The sequence below is a fragment of the Colobus angolensis genome, unplaced genomic scaffold, assembly GCF_000951035.1.
Source record: "Colobus angolensis palliatus isolate OR3802 unplaced genomic scaffold, Cang.pa_1.0 Scaffold536, whole genome shotgun sequence".
NCBI classification, from domain to species: Eukaryota; Metazoa; Chordata; class Mammalia; order Primates; family Cercopithecidae; genus Colobus; species Colobus angolensis.
The window spans coordinates 59,006-81,543 of NW_012118888.1; the positions used below are offsets into that span (position 1 = coordinate 59,006).

The 22,538-nt window shown below is 47.7% G+C and overlaps 2 protein-coding genes across 3 annotated transcripts in view; one reads left to right on the plus strand and one right to left on the minus strand.

The window, feature by feature from the left end:
- Nucleotides 1-1,523: 1,523 nt before the first annotated feature.
- Nucleotides 1,524-5,586, minus strand: PNMA3 (paraneoplastic Ma antigen 3). Of its 2 annotated transcripts, XM_011961107.1 has the most exons (3): nt 5,351-5,586; nt 3,633-5,043; nt 1,524-3,511 (listed from the first exon to the last, which is right to left on the minus strand). In XM_011961107.1, exons 2-3 carry the CDS (start codon nt 4,935-4,937, stop codon nt 3,449-3,451), a joined length of 1,368 nt encoding a protein of 455 aa, XP_011816497.1. In that variant the 5' UTR covers nt 4,938-5,043; nt 5,351-5,586; the 3' UTR covers nt 1,524-3,448. The 2 variants fall into 2 exon arrangements, with proteins under 2 accessions (XP_011816497.1, XP_011816496.1); XM_011961106.1 differs by having other exon boundaries at nt 1,524-5,043.
- PNMA5 (paraneoplastic Ma antigen family member 5) overlaps nt 5,198-22,538 on the plus strand; it is a 33,006-nt gene continuing 15,665 nt past the window's right edge. The window contains exons 1-2 of the mRNA XM_011961105.1: nt 5,198-5,337; nt 6,971-7,088. The gene's annotated coding sequence lies outside the window, so the exon portion shown is untranslated. The remainder of the gene's footprint in view (nt 5,338-6,970; nt 7,089-22,538) is intronic.

Here is a 22,538-nt window from a genome sequence, read left to right on the forward strand (position 1 = left end):
ATAGCTAATAAGCACACAAAAAAGTGCTTAATATTATTAGTCATCACAGAAATGCAAACTAATGCCACGGTGAGATACCACAACGAGTCACCCAACAGAATGGCTAAAAGTTTAAAGCTGGCAATACAAGATTTTTTGGCGTACCCTAAGAAACCGACAGTGTTCATTGGAATATAAATCGTCACCACAGCTTTGGAAATCTGTGGGAAGTTTCTTGTAAAGTTAAATATAGCACTACACTGTGGCCCAGCCATTCCATTCCTAGGTCTTTACTCGGGAGAAAGGAAAACAAAAGTCCACAGAGATTCATACGAGGATGTTTCTATCAGCTTTAATCACAGAATAACCGTAACACATATCTATTTTAAGATTAGGGACCTTAAAAATACTGCGCTTGATCTTAGTCAAAAGGCCGGGAAGCCATGTGAACTTTAAAAATAGGAATGTGCCAGGGCCAGGGGTCAGAAATGGATGATTAGATAGTAGGCCCAGCTCTGGGGCCCATCAGCCTAGAGGCAACAAAAGTCTCACTGCTGTTTTGTGGCAAAGCAACTTCTACCTCTCTCTGCCTTCTTTCCAACTCTCTTGATCCCTTAAAGAAATAAAAAAAAAAAAAAATCAATCACCCAACACTTGCACTCACACGAAAATTCACACACCCTCTCATAAACTCTCATACACGCTAACACACATACTCACATGTACACTCACCCATTCCACACATTCATGCATACGCACATGCTCATAAACATTAACACACTCTGAAACAGATATTCATTCATATACACACTCAACAGTCACCCACACCTTCACTATCACACATTCACACACCATCTCACTCTCACATATTCACATGCTTTTACTAACACACATACACACTAAACACATAAACATACATTTGAGCACTGACACACATTCACTCACACACAAAAACTGATGCGTACTCACACTCAAAAACACACACATTAACATATTCACACACCATCTCACATACTCACATATTCACACATTCGCTGACACATGACACACACAAACTCACTCTTCTACACTCACTCTCACACAATCACTAGTACACATACTCACACATATTCACCATCTCGCACACACTCACAGAGATGGGCCTGGTTTTGATGCTCCAGGTGTGGAAGCCCTGAGCCCCCAATAGTGATACAAGGGATCCTGGGGCCACTGGTTCAGCCTGCTGTCCCTCACCCTTCCTTAAATGTGTTATTCATTTCTGAGAAGCTCAACTAGTGCTCTGAGGACCCAACCAGCCACTGCCTGGGCCTACCAGTGTCCTGTCTACTGGGACTATCCAGCCTGCTCAACTGGGTTTCTTTGCCTGGGTCCGTGGGCCGCAAACCCTAGCTCATGACCAACATGTGCAGATAGGCCATTCTACAATGACTTATAGACCGAGCCCCAAGTATACACCAGTGTTAACAAAGCCACTGTGGCCCTCACTCTACCCCAACCCCATCCCCAGCCAACCTCATCCCCAGTTTCCCACAGCAGAGGCGAGGCCGGCTGGAACACTGAATGAAATTTATTGAAGAGAAACATGTACTGAAACATTGAAGAGAAGGGAATCACAACACAGAGAGAAACTGCAAACGGTCACCACAGGACACAGGTCCCAAACAGGTCCCGGGCCCCCTCCTCCTGGGGTTCCTGGCAAGGTGCCTCATCTGCCCCTATTCCCGCTGCAGCCCCCGCTGCCACCTCCCTCCTTCCTGAGGGCCCCGGGGTCCGCCTCTTGCCAGGACGGTGGACTCTGACAGTGTCCACTGGCTTTAGGGAGCCCCCTCCCGAGCCCATCTGCTGGGGCAGGGCCCTGCCCTGTGGCCCTCACAGGACAGTCACAGGACACTGGAAAACACAGCAGGGAACACCCCAGCAGGTCGAGGAAACTAAGTCACGAGTAACAACAGGGGTGGAACGCCAAAGCACAAAGCTCCTCAGGAGCCTCAGGCAGGGCAGCCCTGCTCCATCTTGTGTCCGGCTCTTCCTCCCACAGTCACAGTCACCATGGTGCTCACGGGGTGAGTGTCCGCCGTACCCTGGCGCCTCCTTCTCGCCATCTCCTGGGACTGTGCTGGGGGCCTCCCGGGAGGAGCTGCTCAGAGAAGCACACACACAGCTCCACGAGAACAAGCAGTCACTAGCCTAGATCTACACAGGGAAAGCAGAGGTGGTGCTCATGACGCGGGACAGCAGCGAGCAGAGCCTGGGCTCACAGGAAGCTCACAGCATGTGCCCCGGGCCCAGAGGCGGCCGCCTGGGTGGGCGCACAGCACACTACTTTGCGCAGGAACAACGGCTAGCGGTGGGTGGGCGTCTGCTGGACGTGTGGGTCACTACGGGGACTACACAGGTGAGGGTGAGCTTCCTGGAATGGGGGCAGCCTGTCCCGGGAACAGCAAGTTGGGGGACCCCTCTTGGGAGACCCAGGCAGCTGGCACCCTTGAGAGGGCCTCTTTCCCCCTGTCATCTCCCAGCTCAGGGCCAGAGGAGTTTGGGATAGATGTCTTCAGGTGCCTCCACCCAGGCCACAGCTGGCTGCTTAGAGGCTGCCTCCAGGCTGGATTCCCCGAGGTGGCAGGGTTGGCGCTGGCCTTGGCATCAGCATCTGTTGAGTTGCTTTGGCCATGGCAGCCACAGGTTCTCCTTGCCTGATCTCTCCAGGAGTCTGGTGGCCCTGTACAGAAATAAGCAGAAGAAACAAAACCCCACCAAGTCCTCCCTTTTCCTCCTCCTCCTTTGCAACAAAGACTTCCCTTCACAGCCACCCTGGTCCAAGCCACTGTGAGGGCAATGGCCTGCTGGGTACCCAGTACCCCTGTTGGGGATCTTCTCATCAATCTTTGGTCTCCTCGCCTATACAATCTCTGGCTGGCACTGGGCTCCCAGGGCCTTAGGATCTCCTGTCCTCACTGGCACAGGGCCTCCAGGGTGCTGCCTTCCTGGGGCTCCCCTAGTGCAGTGTAGATGATCCTGAAGACAGGATGGACCCTGTGGCCTCCCCTGCAGGGCTTTACTTCTGCACCCCCCCCCCTTCAGCTCTTCCTCTCCAGCCCTGGCACCTTCTGGCAGGGGCAGGCCCCAAGTAGGGTCCTCCAGGTCCCATGTGGCCTGGGGGCCAGTGGGCATGCTCAGCTCAAAGTCCACAGGGTGGGTATTTAGGGGTGGCCGGATGAGCAGGACAGAACCCCCAGCCATACCTTCTTCAGCTTCTGCTTCGTTGGGGCTCCCATCTGAGGCCCAGGCATCCCATGTGCTGGATGCAGTGGCTCCCTGCTTTCCTCTCCAGCATCTCTTCCGGGACCCAGACCTGACCCCCACTGAGCCTGTTGCCAGTTGGTCTTGGTTGTTGAAGTCCCTTCCAGCTGGCAGAGAGTGAGAAGGCTTGGCCTTGGTCTGGCTGCCCTGTCCCTCTGCCCCACTCAACTCATCTGCTGTTTGTCTGGGCTTCTCTTTCCCCTCCTTCCAATATCTCTTTTGTCTCCTTGGCCTATGGTAGGAAATGTTGCCCTGTTCTCCCGAGCCTACTTGGCCTTGGACTTGGGATGGCTCTTGTCCCAAGCCCAGGTCCCGTTTCCCGACTCAATTGCAGCCTGTTTCTTCTGCTTTACCAAGAGCAGGTTGGAAGGGTTGATGCACTGTACCCTGATGTGGCCGTCTTCCCCACAGCTATAGCAGAATGTGTGGCGTTTCCGTTTTCTTGAACCTCGAGAGCCAGCCCTTGCCACACCACCCCTTCGGTGTTGGCCTCTGCCCCTCCGGTGCCGGTAGCCCTGGGAAGGCCTCGCATCAAAACTGTTGCCAGAGGCAGGGAGAGGTACTGCCCCAACCCCAGTGATCCTGGCAGGTGGCCTTGGGGCTACTTCCAGCCCCTCCAGGCTCTCCCTATCTGGACCTAAAGTGGCCTCCCATTCCTCCTCCTCACGCAGGAGCTTCACCAGGGCCAGGAAACCAGGAGGCTTCCTTCGCTGTTTCATCAACTTAAGCTTGTCTCGGAGTTTGTCAGGAAGGATGGCCCCACTTAAGACTCGTTTCAGGCGAGTCTGATTCACGTTTCTACGTGATACCACATTGTTTTCTACAGCTCTTTGGAGCAGGGGTTCCAAACGTAACACAAAGCTAGATACTTTCTCTCCTGCCTCCTGATAGGCCTTACACAACTTCACCTGGGCAATTTTATGGCTCTCCACAGGTCCGAACACCTGCTGCAAGGCAGCCAGGCACTCCTCCACAGTTATGGAAGCATTGCTGGCCCGGAGCCCACTGACCACCTGGAGAGCAGGGCCGCGTAAGCATTCCATCAGCCTCCGCCTCTTTTCCCCCTCGGGCACCTGCCACATCTGTAGCATCTCAGTGGTGTGCTCAAGCCAGGCATCAAAGGCCAGTGCACCTGGGATGGATATGGTGTTCCCAGAAAACACTCTTAGTTCTCGGTACAACATTTGTTCTAGCAGAGGCTGCACTGCTGCCCCCAGAGTCTGGGCCCAGGTCCAGAACTCTGGTGATATAGTCACTCTTGGAGCCGAACAATTGGTGTCCGACCCGAGGACTCGGTTCATATCTGCCACCGTCCGCCTCTCCTCCTCTAAGAAGCGGTTCAATCTGTCGAGAAACTCCCCATCTGAGTTACGAGGTTTTACAATCACTTCCCAGGGCCCCCCCTTTCCTGGTATTTCCCTTGGGAGCAAAGCATAGTCGATATCTTGTGCCAGCTCCAGTAGAATCGCCTGGGCGTTCTCCTCCCTCCTAAACATCCTGCCAATCACCCTGTATCTGCCCAGGTGCCTGCAAGCCTCCTGCAGTGTCTCCTCAAACTCATCCTCTCCACAGTCCTCGGGGATCCCCAGGATGAGCATGCACCTCTGGGTGTTCAGGTGCTCCCCCCGACACCAATCCTGTAACAGGGTCAATGGCATGTCCTCGAATCTCTGCGGATACTAATTTGGGGGGAGTGATCAGGGCGGGAGGGACATATCTGGATCAATTCCTAGGGTGATCGCAGAAGGCTCAGGTCTCCACAGCCTGTGAATGCGAGCAGGGCGAGAGCGAGGTTAATGCCCACCTCTCCGCATGCCTATCCCCACCCGCAGTCGCCCTCCTCCCCTAGCGGCGCCTCTGCAGCCAGGCCCCGCCTCTGCAGCCAGGCCCCACCCCTGCCCAGCCACTCCCCCACCCGTGGGGTCTCTGCGGGCCTCAGCCCCCTCCCCGCGCAGCCCCAGGACCCTGGACCCCTGCCCTGCAGGCTGCTTCAGTTCCGTTCGGGCGGACAGGCGAGGGGCGGCGGAGTCTCCCGGGGCCCAGCTTCTCCCTCCCCAGGTGGGTCTGATACCTTCTCCCAGGGCAAGGTCCCTTCTGGTCAGGGTCCCCACAGGGCTCTCCGGGGACTATGCGCGGCGGCGGCGGCGAAGGCGCGGGGCGGGGGGGTGTCGGGCGCCCCTGGCTCCCAGCGCGGACGTTCGCTCAGACTGTGGCTCTGCCTCGCTCGCGCAGCACGTGGGCCAGTGCGCCGGCGCCTGCTCGCCTCGGCTCTCTGCAGTGCGGACACGGGGCGGGGGCGCGGCGGCGATGCAGCGCGGACCCCTCCGCGTCGTCCGGGAGACCGCAGAGCCATTGGCGCGGACGGGTCACGAGGCCGGGCTCTCGCCACCGCCCCTAGGGGCCCCGGGTCCCCGGGTGACGTCACCTGCTCCTCTCCCCTAGCCCCCCCGCCACGGGGGCCCCCGGGCACACAAGCGCCCGCCCACCCCCACCCCCACTGCGGTGTCCAAAGGTCTGTAGCGGCCAGTCCCAGTGCCTTTGGCTCTCACCACAGCGGTTCCTGGTCCGGGCTCCTGCCCCTCCCGCACGTGCCACGGAGGTGCCAGCAGGGCGAGGGGTCTGCACCCCGGCATGCCCACCAGAGGGCCAGGGAGTGGTTTGAGGTGCGCCAGGCAGCTCTGCATTATGGCCAGGGTCAGGGAGCCGGGTTCTGGGGTCTGTTCACCTGCTCTTGTCCTCCCCCTCCCCGTCCAGGACTGGTCCTCTGGCTGGAGAAGCCAGGCGAGGCCAGGGGCACCTGGTGCCGGTGCCATCCGTGCAGGAGATGCCCCAGGCACTCACGCAGCTCACGCACACCACCCCAAGGAGGGTCTACCATCTCCCTGCTGTCCATCCCACTGCTGGGACCTGCAGCCCTCCAGCCAAACCGCTTCGCTGCCCAGGTGCCAGTGGACAGGTTTACCGGGGCCTTTCCGGTTTTGTGTGCTGCAAATCTAGTGACTTGGGAAACCACTTCCAGGGCTTAGAGCCCAATCCCTTGGGCCTGCCCTTCCTTGGCAGCCGTGTGCCATGGGTTCTATTGTATCCGTTTGATCCCAGGGCAGCAGCCAAATGAAGAAGGGAGTGACTGCCCCTCAGGCAGTGGGCCCAGATGTTCTGTGGGTCCTGCCTGCTCTGTCAGCCGCATGCTCAACTCCTGTTCACACAGCTTCAGCTCCTTTCCCAACACACAAAGAGGGGCTTGTGGTTGATTTTCAGGCCAGGTTCACCCATCCAGCCAAGTCTGGGAGGCCACCTTGCAGTGAGTGGGGCACAAAACTGTCCAGACTTCCTGCACCACCCTGAGTTGGTCAGTGCTCTGCTCATCAGCCTGGCACTTGTCAGGGACCAAGAAGAAATGGCCCCAGGGGCTTTTCCCTGGTCAGACAGAATTCCTAAAATATCTTTACAGGAGTTATTTCATTTGCTCCTCACCAGAACTCTGAGGCAGGTATTAACATTATCCTGATTTGCCTCATGAGGCTCAGAGAGATTAAGAGACATTTTCAAGGTCACACACTGTATTGAAGGTAGAATTGAGACTGGATTCTAAATTGGTGCCCATCAGTCTTTGAGTAGAGTTGGGATTATTTCTCCCCTGGTTGCTTTGTGCCTATTAGAATTTATTTCTCTCATTTTTGTCCATTCACAGTCCCTTGCTTTGTCACTCCAAGGGCTCAACCAGTTTCAAACTGAACCTTCATCTGCCCAACTTGCAGGGGTGGAAACAGAGGTTCAGAGAAGGGACACTACTGGCCCAAGGTCACACAGTGAGTAAATGACAAAGCTTGAGATGTCAAGGGGAGATGCCAAGTATTAGTGCCAAGGCAGAGGGGTGTGTCTGGAATGTCTCCAGAAAGAAGCCTGTGAAGTTCCCAGACAGATGCAGTGATCTGTGGATGTTCTGGGCATTGGGAAAAAAGGATTTGGGAACACTGGTATCAAGATGATAGATGTGAATATGTCCAATTTGAAAAGTTTTAGAACTCCTTTATATTGGAGTTAACCTTTGCCCTTGAAACCAGTAGAAATGTCTTAATTACTTTTGCTTCCCCATCTCCTTGCATGGTAGATAACACAGCAGCACCAAAGTTGGGGAACTGATGGATAAACATTATTACTTGTAAAGTGAAAGACATAATAGAGCATGAAGGAAGCAATCTCCAGTGGGGTGACCTTGCCCAGCTTAGACCAGTAGTGACTATCGGGCTCACAAAAGGGGGTAGATTTATGGGCCCCACCTCTGCAATCTGATTTTCTGAGTCTGAAACAGGCCTGGGAATTTTTAAAAGAGCTTCTGGCAATTAAATACTTTATAAAATACATTCTGCAATATTTAACATACACAAAACTTACTTAAAAAGTACATCCAGTACTCCTGAAGGTAGTAATTGGATGAAGACATAAAACACTGCCAGTGAGGTAAGCGCCTGCAGATTCCTTCCCTGTTGTCTCCCACTCTTGTCCTCCACGTGCGATTTTTTGTGCTTTTTCTGAAAATGACTATATCCCTAAACAATTGATTTTGTCTCTTTTACACTTGGTAGAAATGATATCATACTATTCATATTCATCACTGTATTAACAAATTATCGTTTGTGAGTATCACCATTTTGATATAAGCAAATTTTATTCCTCAATTTTCACTTCTGTATAGCATTCCATTATGTGTGTGTACCAAAATTTATCAATTTTCCTATTGACAGATATTTAAGTTGTTTCCCATTTTTACTATCAGAAACAATGCTGCTTTAAATATTCTTGAAGAGTTCCTGTACGTTATGTACCTAGCCATGGCATTGCTGAATCAAAGACTATCTTTAGTATTCAGAGACATTGCCAAATTTTCTTCTGGGTTGCTGTACAAATTTGTGTTTCCATCAAGCTCTATATCATCACTAACATTTCATTTTGTGTGACTTAAATGTTGTTAATCCTGAGGAATGTCAATTGTTATTATGCTTTTATGTAGAATTTCTATGATTATGAATTAGATTTAATACGTTGGTTGGGGGGACAATTTTTATTCCTCTTACTTGAAATTCCTATTTTTTCTCAATTCTCAATTGAGGTGCTTCTCTTCTTTAATTCTTTCATAGGAGTTATTTATTTACTTTGGACATTTCTTCCCATTAAGTTACTATTCCTGCACAACCGGTTACCCAAAACATACTGGCTTAAAACAACCATTTTATTCTGCTCAAAATTTTGTAAGTCAGAAATTGAGAGAAGGTTTAGCTGGGCAGTTCACTCATGGGATCTCTCATGTGGTTGCAGTGAGATATGAGTTTGAGAATCGAATAATCTAAAGACTCAACAAGGCTGGACACCCAAGATGATTCATTCATATGGCTGGCATTGAGTCACACTTTTGGTACTTGCAGCCCAAAGCATGCTAATTCTTATAAAAGCTCAGGTAACAATAGCTCCTCTGAATCATCATTATTGGATCGATTAAGTGTTTTATTTAGACTTTAAGAAATTTCTCTGGGAAAATACACAGATGGACAGAAATTACTCCTCCGAATTTAAGACTGTTAGGGGTTGAATTATGTCTCCCCGCCACCTCAATTTGTATGGTGAAGTCCTAATCCTTAGTACCTCAGAATGTGACCTTATTTGAAAATAGGGTCATTGTAGATGTACTTAGTTAATATAAAATCATGCTGGAGTAGTGTGGGCCCCTAATCCAATGTGACAAATGTCCTTATAACAAGGAAATTTGAACACAGAAACATGAAGATGCTCAGGGAGAACACAATGTGAAGATGAAGGCAGAGATTGGGGTGATGCTTCCACAAACAAATGCATGCCAAAGATTGGCAGTAAAGCCCCAGAAGCTATGAGAAAGGTCCCTGAGCAGATTCTCCCTCACCAGTCTCAGAAGGAGCCAATATTGACAATACTTTGATGGTCTTCTGGCCTCCAGAAATGTGAGACATTCCATTTCTATTGCTTTAGAAATTTAGGTACTAAATTGCTTTAGTACGTAGTGTGGTACTTTGGTACAGTAACCCTAGAAAACTAATAAAAAGATTAAACTGCAAATCTTCTAATGGCAAAATGCTGAAAGGTTTCTGAAATGGAATCTGGAATAGATGGCATAACTATTTAATAATAATGAGGATACATGAGAGCCAGAAGAGAGCAAAGGAATGACTTATAAGATTAAAAAAAAAAAAAAATCTGGAAGTAAAGCGACAAGAACAACTCCCCTCAGTGGCCAAAGCCTGTGCACCACTGCATCCCTCCCCAAGAGCCTATATCCCACCGCTATTGCCACCATCCCCAAGAGAAAGGCTGAAGGGGATGCTAAAGGAGATAAATCCAACATGAAGGACAAACCACAGAAAAGATCCGAGAGGTTGTCTGCTAAACCTGCTTCTCCAAAGCCAGAGCCCAAGCCTAAAGAGGCCCCTGCAAAGAAGTGAGTGAAAGTATCCATGGGGAAAAGGGTAAATGCTGGTGCTGGCAAGGAGGGGAATAACTCTGCAGAAAATGGAGATGACAAAACAGACCAGGCACAGAAAGCTGAGGGTCCTGGGGATGCCACGTGAAGTGTCTGCATTTTTGATAACCGTGTACTTCTGGTGACTGAAGAGTTTGAAATACTATTTTTTATCAAGTTTCATAAAAATTCAGAGTTTTGTTTTACTTTTTTAAAGCTATGTTGTTACCACACAGAGCACTTCATTGTTGTTTGGGAGGAAAGGGGCATAGGTCACTAATAGGATGTCTATGAAGCTGAATTGATGTGGGGAAGACACCTTTCCCTTCTAGGTTTGAGAGACTTCCTATTGGTTCCCAAGAGGAGGGATTCCCTGACTTTGACACACATGGCCACCTTGGCACAAAAGCCTTGGTATGGAAAAACAAATTGTTTTTATGTCCTCTTCTCCCTTTCCACCTTTCATCATAGACTTAACTTGCTTAAACCTAGACACCTGTTGAGACCTGAGCCCAAATAATTGTTACCAGTGTGTCAGGCAATCTGGACTTTCCAGTGATGCCACTGAGATGGTGCCCCTCAAAAGAGCAGTGGTTCTGTTTCTAGATTGTGGATCATCAGATAAATTCTGCCATTTTCATTTCACTTCCTGAAAGTCAGGGTCAACTCATGAAAGGCTGTTAAACAACATGCTAAATGGGAAATGTCAACCTTCACTCTAAACTTTCCCTGTTCAGAGTATCAGATGAAGTCTTCATTGGGTTTTATAGTGGCTTTCTGATTTTTGGTAGTCCATTGAAGTAGGGAATTTGAAATGTTTTATGTTGTGCATGATTGTCTGCCCATGTCCTGCCTGAAATACTATGATTGTTTCTGGAAAGTATCTTTAATAAAGCTGGATACAGTTTGGCTTGGGGAAAAAAAAAAGAATATTTCTTTTACAGGTTAGATTTAAGTAACAATTGGTCACTATCTGTTCCCTCTTAATTTGCCTCATTGTGCTCTAAATAAGAACTTTTATATTTTTCCTGACCAACAGAAGGCCAGGGCCCCACAGGAACAGGCCGTCCTTGATCGTAGGATGATGTAAAGTTACAATTACCAGTTCTTTTTAATCATAAAATTCCCACACAAACAGATAGTGATTATGGGTCAAAGTTTTATTTAACTCATTAGTGAGGGAGGAGCAGAATGAAGAGCTGGTTTGAAAATATTTGAAGGACTTATAGTTTTGGGGGAAAGAAATGATAAGGTAAATTGCTAAGTTAAATTCAAAACTGATTTATGCCTTATGAGACAATAGGGCCATGGCACTTTGGTGTTATCTTTTCTCCCATTCAGGAAAAAAAACACACCTTTGTTACTTTACAAAATTATAAAACATTTGGACTAAAATGAATTTTTAGTCAGTCAAAGTTAAATTTCTGGGAACAATCAAGTGAGTCCAGAATTAGAAAATTATCCCAATATTAAAAAGTCAGAGTCATCATTTTGCAGCATTTTAAATTTAAAAACCTTAGAGCTGTTTTAGGTTACCAGCAACACTGAACAGAAGGTAGAGAGTTCCCATGTATCTCCTCTACACTCCCAACACACAACCCCTGCCACTACTGACATCCTGCACCAGAGTGGTACATTTGTTACAACTGATGAAAATACACGGACATAGCATTGTCACTCAAAGTCCATTTAATTAGGATTCTGTATTAGTCTGTTCTCACACTTCTATGAAGAAATACCCGAGACTGGAGAAGTTATAAAGAAAGGAAGTTTAATTGACTCACAGTTTTGTATGGCTGGGGAGGCCTCAGGAAAGTTACAATCATGGTGCAAGGGGAATCAAACACATGCTTCTTCACACAGTGGCAGGAAAGAGAATGAGAGCCAAGTGAAGGGGGAAGCCCCTTATAAAACCATCAGATCTCATGAGAACTTACTATCACAAGAACAGTATGGGGGAAACTGCCCCCATGATTCAGTTATTGCCACCTAGTCCCACCCTTGACATGTGGGGATTATTATAATTCAATATGAGATTTGAGTGAGGACACAGAGCCAAACCATATTATTCCACCCCTAGTACCCCAAATGTCATATCCTCACATTTCTTTATTATTATTATTATTATTATTATTATACTTTAAGTTCTAGGGTACATGTGCATAACGTGCAGGTTTGTTACATATGTATACTTGTGCCATGTTGGTGTGCTGCACCCATCAACTCATCAGCACCCATCAATTCGTCATTTATATCAGGTATAACTCCCAATGCAATCCCTCCCCCATCCCCCTCACATTTCAAAACACAATCATGCCCTTTCAACAGTCCCCCAAAGTCTTAACTCATTCCAGCATTAACCCAAAAGTCCAAGTTCAAAGTCTCATCTGAGACAAGGCAAGTCTCTTTCGCCTATGAGCCTATAAAATCAAAAGCAATTTAGTTACTTCCTAGATACAATGGGGATATAGGCATTAGGAAAACACACCTGCTCAAAATGGGAGAAACTGGCCAAAACAAAGGGTCTACAGGCCCCACGCAAGTCCAAAAATCTAATAGGCCAGTCAATAAACCTTAAAGTTCCAAAATGATCTCCTTTACCTCCATATCTCACATCCAGGTCACACTGATGCAAGAGGTGGGCTCCCATGGCCTTGGGCAGCTCTGCCCCTGCGACTTTGCAGGGTACAGCCCCCTTCCCAGCTGCCTTCACAGGCTAGTGTTGAGTATCTGTGGCTTTTCCTGGTGCCATGGTGCAAGCTGTCATTGGATCTACCATTCTGGGGTCTGGAGGATGGTGGCCCTCTTCTCACAGCTCCACTAGGCAGTGACCCAGTGGGAACTGTGTGTTGGGTTTCCCACCCAACCCCACATTTCCTTTCCACACTGCCTGAGCAGAGGTTCTCCATGAGGGCCCCACCCCTGCAGAAAACTTCTTCCTGGACATCCAGAAGTTTCCATAACATCTCCTGAAATCTAGGTGAAGTTTCGCAAACCTCAATTATTGTCTTCTCTGCACCCACAGGTGCAACACCTTGTGTAAGCCTTCAAGGCTTGGGGCTTGCACCCTCTGAAGCAATGGCCTGAGCTCTACATTGGCCCCTTTTAGCCATGGCTGTGACGCAGGGCACCAAATCCTGAGACTGCACAAAACAGCAATGGTTCCCTGGGCCTGGCCCACAAAGCCATTTTTTCCTTCTAGGCCTCTGGGCCTGTGATGGGAGAGGCTGCCATGAAGACCTCTGACATTTCCTGGAGACATTGAGGAGGAGCACATAACCTGTAATATTCCAGTGCTGGTAACTGGAGTCTGGAATGGAATGGTGTTTTGAGTGGAGGTACTGTTGAAGATTATAAACAGTCACAAGGAGAAATAAGTGGAAGATAAGAGTGAGCAATGGAACTTGCTTGCTTCTAAGTAGGAAGAAAGTGGGCAATTTCATGGAAGAGAAACATGGCAGAAGAGGACATGGCTTTATTTATTAGATATTTGGGCCCTCTTGAAAATCACAAACTAGAAATGTTGTATAATACTCATGTGCCATTGCATTTCATACAATTTGTAGGGTTACCTTTTTATATGGTAAGCTTTTGGACATTGGAGCCCCCTTGGTTTTTGTCCTGGGGGAAGGTGAGCTTTTCCTCATTTCTGGCTGACACATTTAGTTGACTTGGCCAGTCGGGGTCACCATAATGCCACTGTAGACTGCATGATAACAGGAGGTCTCCATTAATGAGGTTGAATTTGACACTTCTGGGGAAGACACAGGAGACAGACATGGTATAGGCTTCAGAGTGTTGTCTAGCTTGCCTTTAGGATGGCAAAGTAGGATTGGTCTGTGGAGGCAAAATGTCAGATGCTGCCCCCTTGAAATCAATAGAGTTAGGCCTCAATTATGACCAGCTAGGTTATCTTCATATTGGCCATCAGTTTATATAGGTAATCGCTATATTGGAAACCCCAGTCAACTCATGGAGACATGAAGTTCTGTCCATGCCACATGGTATTGTCATGAGTCCCAGCCCTATGCAATGATCTTATGTATGTGTGCATGTGGGCAGGGTGGGCAGGGTGGTGGTGATGTGTTAGTAGCTGGTACCTGACTTTTTGTTTTTGGTTCTCTGGTGTAGTACTCTTGGAAATTTCAGAAATACCAGGTTTCTTATCAGTCACTGGGGAAGGCCTTCCATTTCTCACTTTATAGATGTCAGGTGTCAAAGAGTGCAAATTCATGAAACCAGTATAGTTTTTTCACCAAATGTCCTTTGGGAGCTTAGCATCTCCATTCTAAACCTTCCTGTCTTTCACTTTTTTTTAGAGTGCTCCCTAAAAGGTGAGGGCCATGTAAACTGTATTCTCTGTTGCCCCCCTTTTGCCTAGCTCACAAACCACTCACAGGGGGAGTAAACATTGATCCAGGCACTCAGCTTCCTCCTCATGTTCTCTTTCCATTCCTCAGTAACAGAAATACCCCCGAACGTCAAAATCTCCATGCTTCCATCCACAGGCTCTGGGAGAAAGGAGCTGGGGGAACTACGTGTATGCATCTAACACCTGAAGAATTCGATTAGGTCCTGTATGAGTTTCCTGTGGATGCTTTAACAAATTATTACACACTGGGTGGCTTAAAACAACAGAATTTTATTCTCTCACAGTTCTGGAGGTTAGAAGTCTAAAATCAGTATCACTGGGCTGAAACAAGATGTCATCAGGGCCCCACTTTCTCTGGAGGCTCCAGGGGAGGATCCATTCCTAGCTCTTTCAATATCTAGTGACTGCCTGTATTCCTTGGTCTTAAGGCCAGCATTTTCAAACCTGTTTCTCTTCCCTCATCATATCACCTCCTCCTGTATGTGGGTGTGTGTGCAGACAATCTGCCTTTACCTCCTTATAAGGACAAGTGTGATTGGATTTAGAGCCCACCGAGATAATCCAGGATAATCTCTCCATCTCAAGATCTTTAGCTTAATCACATTGTAAAGACCCTTTTCCCAAATAAGGTAATACATACAGATTCCAGGAATTTGAACCTGCTATCCTTGGGGGGCCATTATTCAACCTACCACAGGTCCCAATTTGTGCCCTGGCTCTGGTGCAACCCATGATGCCCACCCCCACCCCTAGGGTAGCAGTGGATCCTACCAGTTTACAGAGTCCTCTCCACAGCCTCCCTTCCCCTGATCGCTTCCTTTGGAAAGTTCCTGCAGATACTCATCTAAGAAACTCTCACAATAAAACACAGTCTTGGCTTTCTGGTTGAAAAATTCTTTTTGACCCTTATATGTCTCCCCAGCCTAAGAACTGATAGTTCCTGGCTCCAGCCTGGATGAAAAGGTTGAATTGTACAGCTGTCTGTTGCTAACAGCCCTCCATAGGAATAGGCTCAGATTTTTCACATGCCTCATAGTGGCACACTTGAAAGACAAACAAGCTTCTCTCTTATTAATACAGATCATATCACATGATATAAGTTCACTGTTATAGCATGACATTCTTGATACAAGTTATACAGGGGTGAGAACAGAGAGGAAAAGAGAACATGAAGGAAATACAGAGACCACTCTGCCATCTTCACCTCTTTGTGGAATATTGTGTCTAATTAGATAGGTTTACACCAAACTTATCAAAGTACTCACTGGCCAGGTTTGGTGGCTCATGCTGGTAATCTCAGCAATTTGGGAGTCTTAGATAGGAGGATGGCTTGAGCCCAGGAGTTCAAGACCAGCCTGGGCAAAATAGAAAGATCCCATCTCTACAAGAAATGAAAAATTAGCTAGATGTGATGGCATGTGCCTGTGCCCCCAGTTACTTGGGAAATTGAAGTGGGAGGATCACTTGAGCCTGGGAGTTTGAAGCTGCAGTAAGCTGTGACCACACCACTGCACTCCAGCCTGGGCAACAGTGAGACACTGTCTCACTGATAAACCACTTACTGCTGAGAAGGACAGTGAGGTTTAGGAAGTGATCAAAGAGAATTTTTTATTTTTACTTGATTTAATTTTGTAAACATTGAATGATTGTTTTGTTTGTCCAACTGAAAAAACAAGATACATATGTATGAACTAACACAGAATGATTTCCATGAGTTACCATTTGAGACAAAAAAACAAGACACTAGACAGCACTTACAGGATAATCTCATTTAAGTAAAATAAAACCAAATTATATGAATATATTTACATGTATGAGTGTTAAAGGAATAGGCAGAGTTTCTGGAAGGATGCTGACTGAGGAATTCACAGTGTTCAGCTCTGGGGAATGAAAGGGATGGGGTGGAAATGTGACTTTCAGTATTTCTTCTATATATCTCCCTGTTGTTTGAATTCTTTACCATGAAAATATAGTCAGGAAGTATAATGGCTGGTTTTGTGTCAACTTGGCTAGGCTATAGTTCCCAGTTGCTTGGTCAAAGTATCTAGATGTGGCTGTGATGCTATTTTTTAAGATATTATTAACATTTAAATCAACAGACTTTGAGTAAAGCAGATTGTCCTCTTCCACAATGTGGATGGGTCTCATCCGGTCAGTTGGAGGCCTTAAGAGAAAAGACCGAGGTCCCTTGAAGAGAAAGGAATTCTGTGTTCAGACAGCCTTTGGACTCAAGCTACAACATTAACTCTTCCCTGGGTCTCAAGCCTGCTGCCCTACCCTACAGATTTCAGACTTGCCAGCCCCCAACTCACAGTCATGTGAGCCAGTTCCTTAATCTTTCTCTCTCTCTCTTTCTCTCTCTGTCTCTCTCTGCCTCAACAGGAGATACATCTATCTCTCCTCTGATAGATTGATTCTGTTTCTCTGGACAGCCCTAACTGATACCAAGATGAGAACATAGAAGAGGAGTCATTTTTCCATTCAGGACTCTGCTTCAAAGACATGCTCTTGAGCTGAAGAGACCTGGCTCAAAATTCTGCCTTTACTGCCCCTATCTGTGTCCTTGACCAATTAAGTTGAACTTGATGAATGTCTGCTTACTTCTCTGTATTAACGAGAGGAGTCACAGGAAAGACCATTTGCATTACTGATGCACACTGAGCATGACCACAGTTCAGCAAGTACCATTTATTGTTATTAATAATGTTTATTTTTCATTTTATGCTAAGAAAACTATCGAAAACAATTTAAGGGTTTTGAGCAGGGAAGTGATATAATCTTACCTGTTTTTTAGAAAAGAATTCTGACTGCTATATGGGGAATGCCTAGGTGGGAGGCAAGAGTGGATGAAAGGAGAGCAATGAAGGAGGTCATTGCACTAACACAGAGGAGTGATTTGGACTAGGATGGTGGTGGAAGAGATAAAGAGAAGTGGAAGTGTTTGAGAACATTTAAGGAGTAACAATTTTATTGATTTGACTTCTGCTTACGGGTATGAAAGAGTAGCTTTTGGCAGACAAATGCTCCTATAGAGAACAACAAGAAAAGTCTGATGAAACATGACAAAAGGATCAGTTTAAAGGCACTGGAGACATATTAAAATGAATATTGAGGGGCCAACATGCAGGAAAGAAGAGATGAGGTGGCGCTGCAGACACTTCCAGGTGCAGGGAAGGAGGCTGAGAATTGAGGCTTTACTTAGATGGCCACAGCTGGGGATCAAACACCCAGCAGAGATTTCCACAGTCTCACAGGGCTGGAGAGACAAACTTGGTGAAGTTTTTTTTTTGGGTTCACAGGTGTATGCTTATACCAACGTTTATCAGATTTTACACTTTAAATACATGTGTGTGAATTATGTCTGAGTAAAGCTCTTTAAACAAAAAGAAACTACGAGGGAAAGAAGAGGGCTGATAGGTTGGAAGAAACAGAGGAGTCAACATCTGAAGGCCCCAAAGAGGTTGAAAAAGGATCACAGTAGGGAGTCTGTGGTCAGAAAGTGGCATACTTGAGTCACTGATTCTCAAGATGGGACAATTTTAGGAGACGACAAAGCCTAGGGTGTGACTGACGGGGAGCAGGTAGCTTAGGTAGAGGAAGCTTCAAGGCCCACTGCATATTCTGTCTCTGTTGCCTGAGCATGGTTCCACCCCCACCTCTACTCTTTGCTTGGCTAAATCCTACTTATCCTCCATGTCCCAGCATTCATGTCCCTTCATCAAGGATGCTTCCTCTGGCACCCGCACCCTCTTCTGAGGTCACTCTTTAACACATTCTCATAGCACTCTTGTACTGCTTGCCTTCCTTAGCACTTAACCCAGTGATCACATATGCATTTGTGCAATTCTTTCAGCACTTCAAAGCTCTGTGACAGCAGGAACCCTAGACCATTGTGTCCCTAGCATCTGCCACAAGGCACAGCAGGGCATAGTTGCTGGGTATTGCATGTATAACAGGATGGCAAATGAAATGTGGCCTATTTTCACAGAACTTTAGCCCAAATCTGAGGACAGGAGGTGCTAAGTCCCTGTACGATCTACATTCTCAATGGAAACATCACACAGTGTTTGTTATATAAATGAACTAAAGATGGCCTCTGTGTATTGGCCCCTATGTTGTTTATTTCTTCACTGCAGGCTGAGACCTGTTACCTGAAAAGCTCACTGGTGCCCAAGTCATATTTTTACACGTCTGATTATTATGATTATTATTTGAGACAAAGTCTCACTATGTTGCCCAAGCTGGAGTGCAGTGGCAGGGTCTCGGCTCACTTCAACCTCCGCCTCCTGGGCTCAAGCGATTCTACCGCCTCAGTCTCCCAAGTAGCTGGGATTACAGGCACACACCACCATGCCCAGCTAATTTTTTGTATTTTAGTAGAGACGGGGTTTCACCATGTTGCCCGGGGTGGTCTCGAACTCCCAAGCTCAGGCAATCCGCATGCCTCAGCCTCCCAGAATGCTGGGATTACAGGCACGAGCTACTACACCCAGCCCGATTATTTTAAAACATCCCAAATAAGCAGCTTTTTAGCCATTTAAAGCCTGCCTGCTTTGCATATGCAGAGACTCTCCAACGTGGTACCAATTAACCTCACCCAGATACATAAGCTCCCTCTTTGTTCCTTCTCTGCCCTGTGAGTCCCTATGCCTTCCTTCCCTTCCAGGTGGTGGCCTCTTAGCCCATCCATAAACCTCTGGATAGTCCTGTGCTGTGAGGACTTTCCCTCTTATGCAACCCTGTCCCAGTGCCACCCAATAAAGCTTGTTGTGTTACTGTCCCTTGCGGTCATATCTTTTTCTTTGATCAGCCCTCAAATTCCTTCAACAAACTCCCTGAATTTATTAAATGATGGCAAAGCCCATTCAGCAAACACCATCCCATCAAGGCTATTGAAGAGATTAAACATGTCAGAGGTTATTTTTAACGAAATTTGTAGGAGCAAAGAGTGCTTTGGCTTTTCTCCTACCTTCCCCAGGAGGGAGGATAAGGAGGTGCTGTCTCTAAAACCAAATCAAATGCATCAGTTCAGGTCCTCCAGGAAGTCAAGATGGAGTTAGAAATGCAAAAAAAATTATCACAGAAGATAAAGGGGAGAAGACACAGAAAGAGGCAGGAAGAATCTTCAGACCACAGGGCAGGTCTAACACAAGTGGAAAGAGAGAGAGAAGGAAGGATTGGAAGGAAGAGTCTCAGACAGTGGTGCAGCTTTCAAAAAGTCATGACCAGCCCAACGGGGAGCTCTGATGCAAAGATGGCCCACAGAGGAGTCCCACACTGAGCAAAAATGATCCTAATACCCTGCTGTGCTAAGCCTCTGATAGGGAGCTGCCTGGAACTAGCATGGTCTCACCTCAAATGCTGCCTTAGACCCTGAAGACATTCCACCTGGATGCTGTTGACTAACTGCACTCCTTATAACAGGCCCTCTCTTAAAGTGACATCCAAGCAGTGCACTTCCATAGCTGCCACAGGCCATCCTTTGTGCCACACAGATCCACTACTTCATAGTTGCTTGGGAAGCAGTTCCCTCTTGGCTCCTGTGGGCCACTCTTTCTGAAGGTAAACTTAGAAGATAGAAGTTGGGGGCCGGGTGCGGTGGCTCAAGCCTGTAATCCCAGCACTTTGGGAGGCTGAGGCGGGCGGATCACAAGGTCAGGAGATCGAGACCATCCTGGCTAACAGGTGAAATCCCGTCTCTACTAAAAATACAAAAAAAAAAAAAATTTAGCTGGGCGTGGTGGCGGGCCTGCAGTCCCAGCTACTTGGGAGGCTGAGGCAGGAGAATGGCGTGAACCCGAGAGGCAGAGCTTCCAGTGAGCAGAGATCGTGCCACTGCACTCTAGCCTGGGTGACAGAGTAAGACTCTGTCTCAAAAAAAAAAAAAAAAGAACAAGAAGAAGAAGAAGAGAAAAGTTGGCAGGACAAAGTACAAGCCCCATCAGTGCAGTTGGTCCTGCAACTGCAACAGGTGTTCATGGTTACCCTCTTTCACTATCCATGCTAGGATTCCCTCACCCTCAACTATAACCTCTGCAGTTTTGGCAGCTTCCTTCATCCCTGAGTGATCTGAGTCCCTTGTATCCATACCCTTCTTAGATCACTCACACTGTACTTAATCACTTACAGCCAATGAGGCAAGGGAGTACCAAAAGTCACTAGAGAAGATCATCTGAGTCCCGAGCATATTCCTCTCTGCCTGTATTATATACTAACAGCAGTCTTGCCTCTTCCTTGATAATTATCTATTACTCCCATCACCATGATGATTCTTCCTGCTTGCTGGTGTCTGTAATCAAAGAACCCTAAAATGCCAGGCAGCAGTGGTGGCTATAAGTACAACTGGAACCCAGGCTGTATTTCCTGATAAGAGTGCAAAGAACCAGAACCTCTACCCTGCAGAGCCTAGAATTGAGGAGACAGGAAGCACAGTGTTGGCCCCTGAGTAGGTCATTGGGAAAGATGGAAAGTGAGGCCGCTTTGGCCTCCACCCTATGGCTTCCAGACCCATGTATTCTTCCTACTGGGGACATAGTGCCACATGGACATCTCTGAGTCAGTGCATATACTGCATCCTGCAGGATGGCGCCTCATCGTTGTAGGGTGTTGCCTCTAAGCATGTGCTTCAGCTACACCTCCAGAAGGCCATTCCAACATTCTATCAAGCTAGCAGCTTCTGGGTGGCAGTGTGATACCAGACTATGCCATGCTCATGGGCTCACGCACATACCTCCTTCATTCTGAAGTGTGTCTCTTGGTAGGATACCCTCTTGTGTGGGATTCCAGGTCTGCAGGTCATGCACTCTGAAAGCCCCTGGATAGTGATGTTGGCTGAAATTCTGCCAGGAGGAAAGGAAAACCCATACTCAGAATAGGTTTCTGTCCTTGTAAGAAAGAATGGATGTCTCTTCTAAGAGATAACGGACCCAACATGGAGAAATGGTGCCATATTGAGGTCTCAACATTGGTCTCTTTCGCTGGAAGACTGGACCTTCAGAGCCAGTAGCAGGAATAAAGGCCTTGTTAAGTAGGATTCCATGCTTCTGGGCCTGCGAGCAGTCTCCATCTCTCACACTGTGGCCCATCTGTTTATGTGCCCATTGTGTCAGTTCTGGACTGGCTGATGGTGAAGTGTGGCTAATGTCCAACTTGCTGCATCATTTTGTGCACTTGACTGTTCAGCTCCTCTTCCACTGTTGATGCTTTCTGGTGGGCACTCGTATGTGATGTAAACTTTTCCTTCATGCTCACTCCCATATGTTTATCCATATGTCTCTACCCTAGCCCTCCTTGTCTCCAGTTTTCCAGTCCTTTCCTTTTTAGTCCTTTGGCTAGCCCATTGGCCACTGCTCAGAAATCTGTGCATATTCCCACTGTGGGCCACTTCTCCCACACAAAGTGGATGACAAGGTGCACACCTTAAAGTTCCACCCATCAGGAAGATCTTCCCTCCTCACTGTCTTTCAGGGCCGTCCCTAGGTGGGTGTGGCTGGAATATAGCTGCTGTCCATTGGCCAGAGACTGAGCCAAGCCATTCATAAGCAATATTCAGGCCTTTTCCTCCTCCTTCATCTAGCCACGTGAGATCACACAGCCATAGGTGTGAGCTAAGGGAGGGGCACTGATATAACTGTGATGGGTCACACAAGTGTCTTGGCTGCTGCTTCCATAGCTCACTCACACTTCTGTTCCTGACTAGATGAACTATTTCTATTGTGCAATGGATTGCTGGAGGGTCATCTGACTTTCACCTGATGGTCTGACTGACCCAGCTTATAAGGAGAAATTTCAGCTTACAAGTGACACACAGTCACTTGGTGTCCCACGGTCAAGCGTTGTCTCTGCCGGGGCCCAGAAGCACACCAGAAGCTGTTTTCTAAAAAGGTGTATGATTCTCTGATGCGGGTGGCATGGCCCTGCTCCAGAACCCTAGGGGCCTGTGTGGCGATCCTCCCATGGGGACTGGTGTTAAACCCTACCCTGCCTCCTTTCTTACCACTAACACCTCTGACACTGCAGGGTCTGTCAGATGAGATGGTTCAAGAGTTGCTTGCACTGCAGCTGGGACCTGCTGCAGATCGCTTTCCTGCTCCCTGCCTCTCTTAAATCTCCCAGCCTTCTGTGTCCCCCAGTGTGTGTACCTCAGAAGTTATCTTATGGGTGGAATGTTTTCTCCCCCAAACCCAAAGAGGTCTACCAGGTGCACTACTTTATTTATGATGGAGGATTCAAGAGGCAGTAATTTGTCTTTTCCTTTAGAGGGGACATCCTGGCACGCCTCTGACCACTGGACCCCTAAAAACTTCACTGATGGGCCGGGCGCGGTGGCTCAAGCCTGTAATCCCAGCACTTTGGGAGGCCGAGGCGGGCGGATCACGAGGTCAGGAGATCGAGACCATC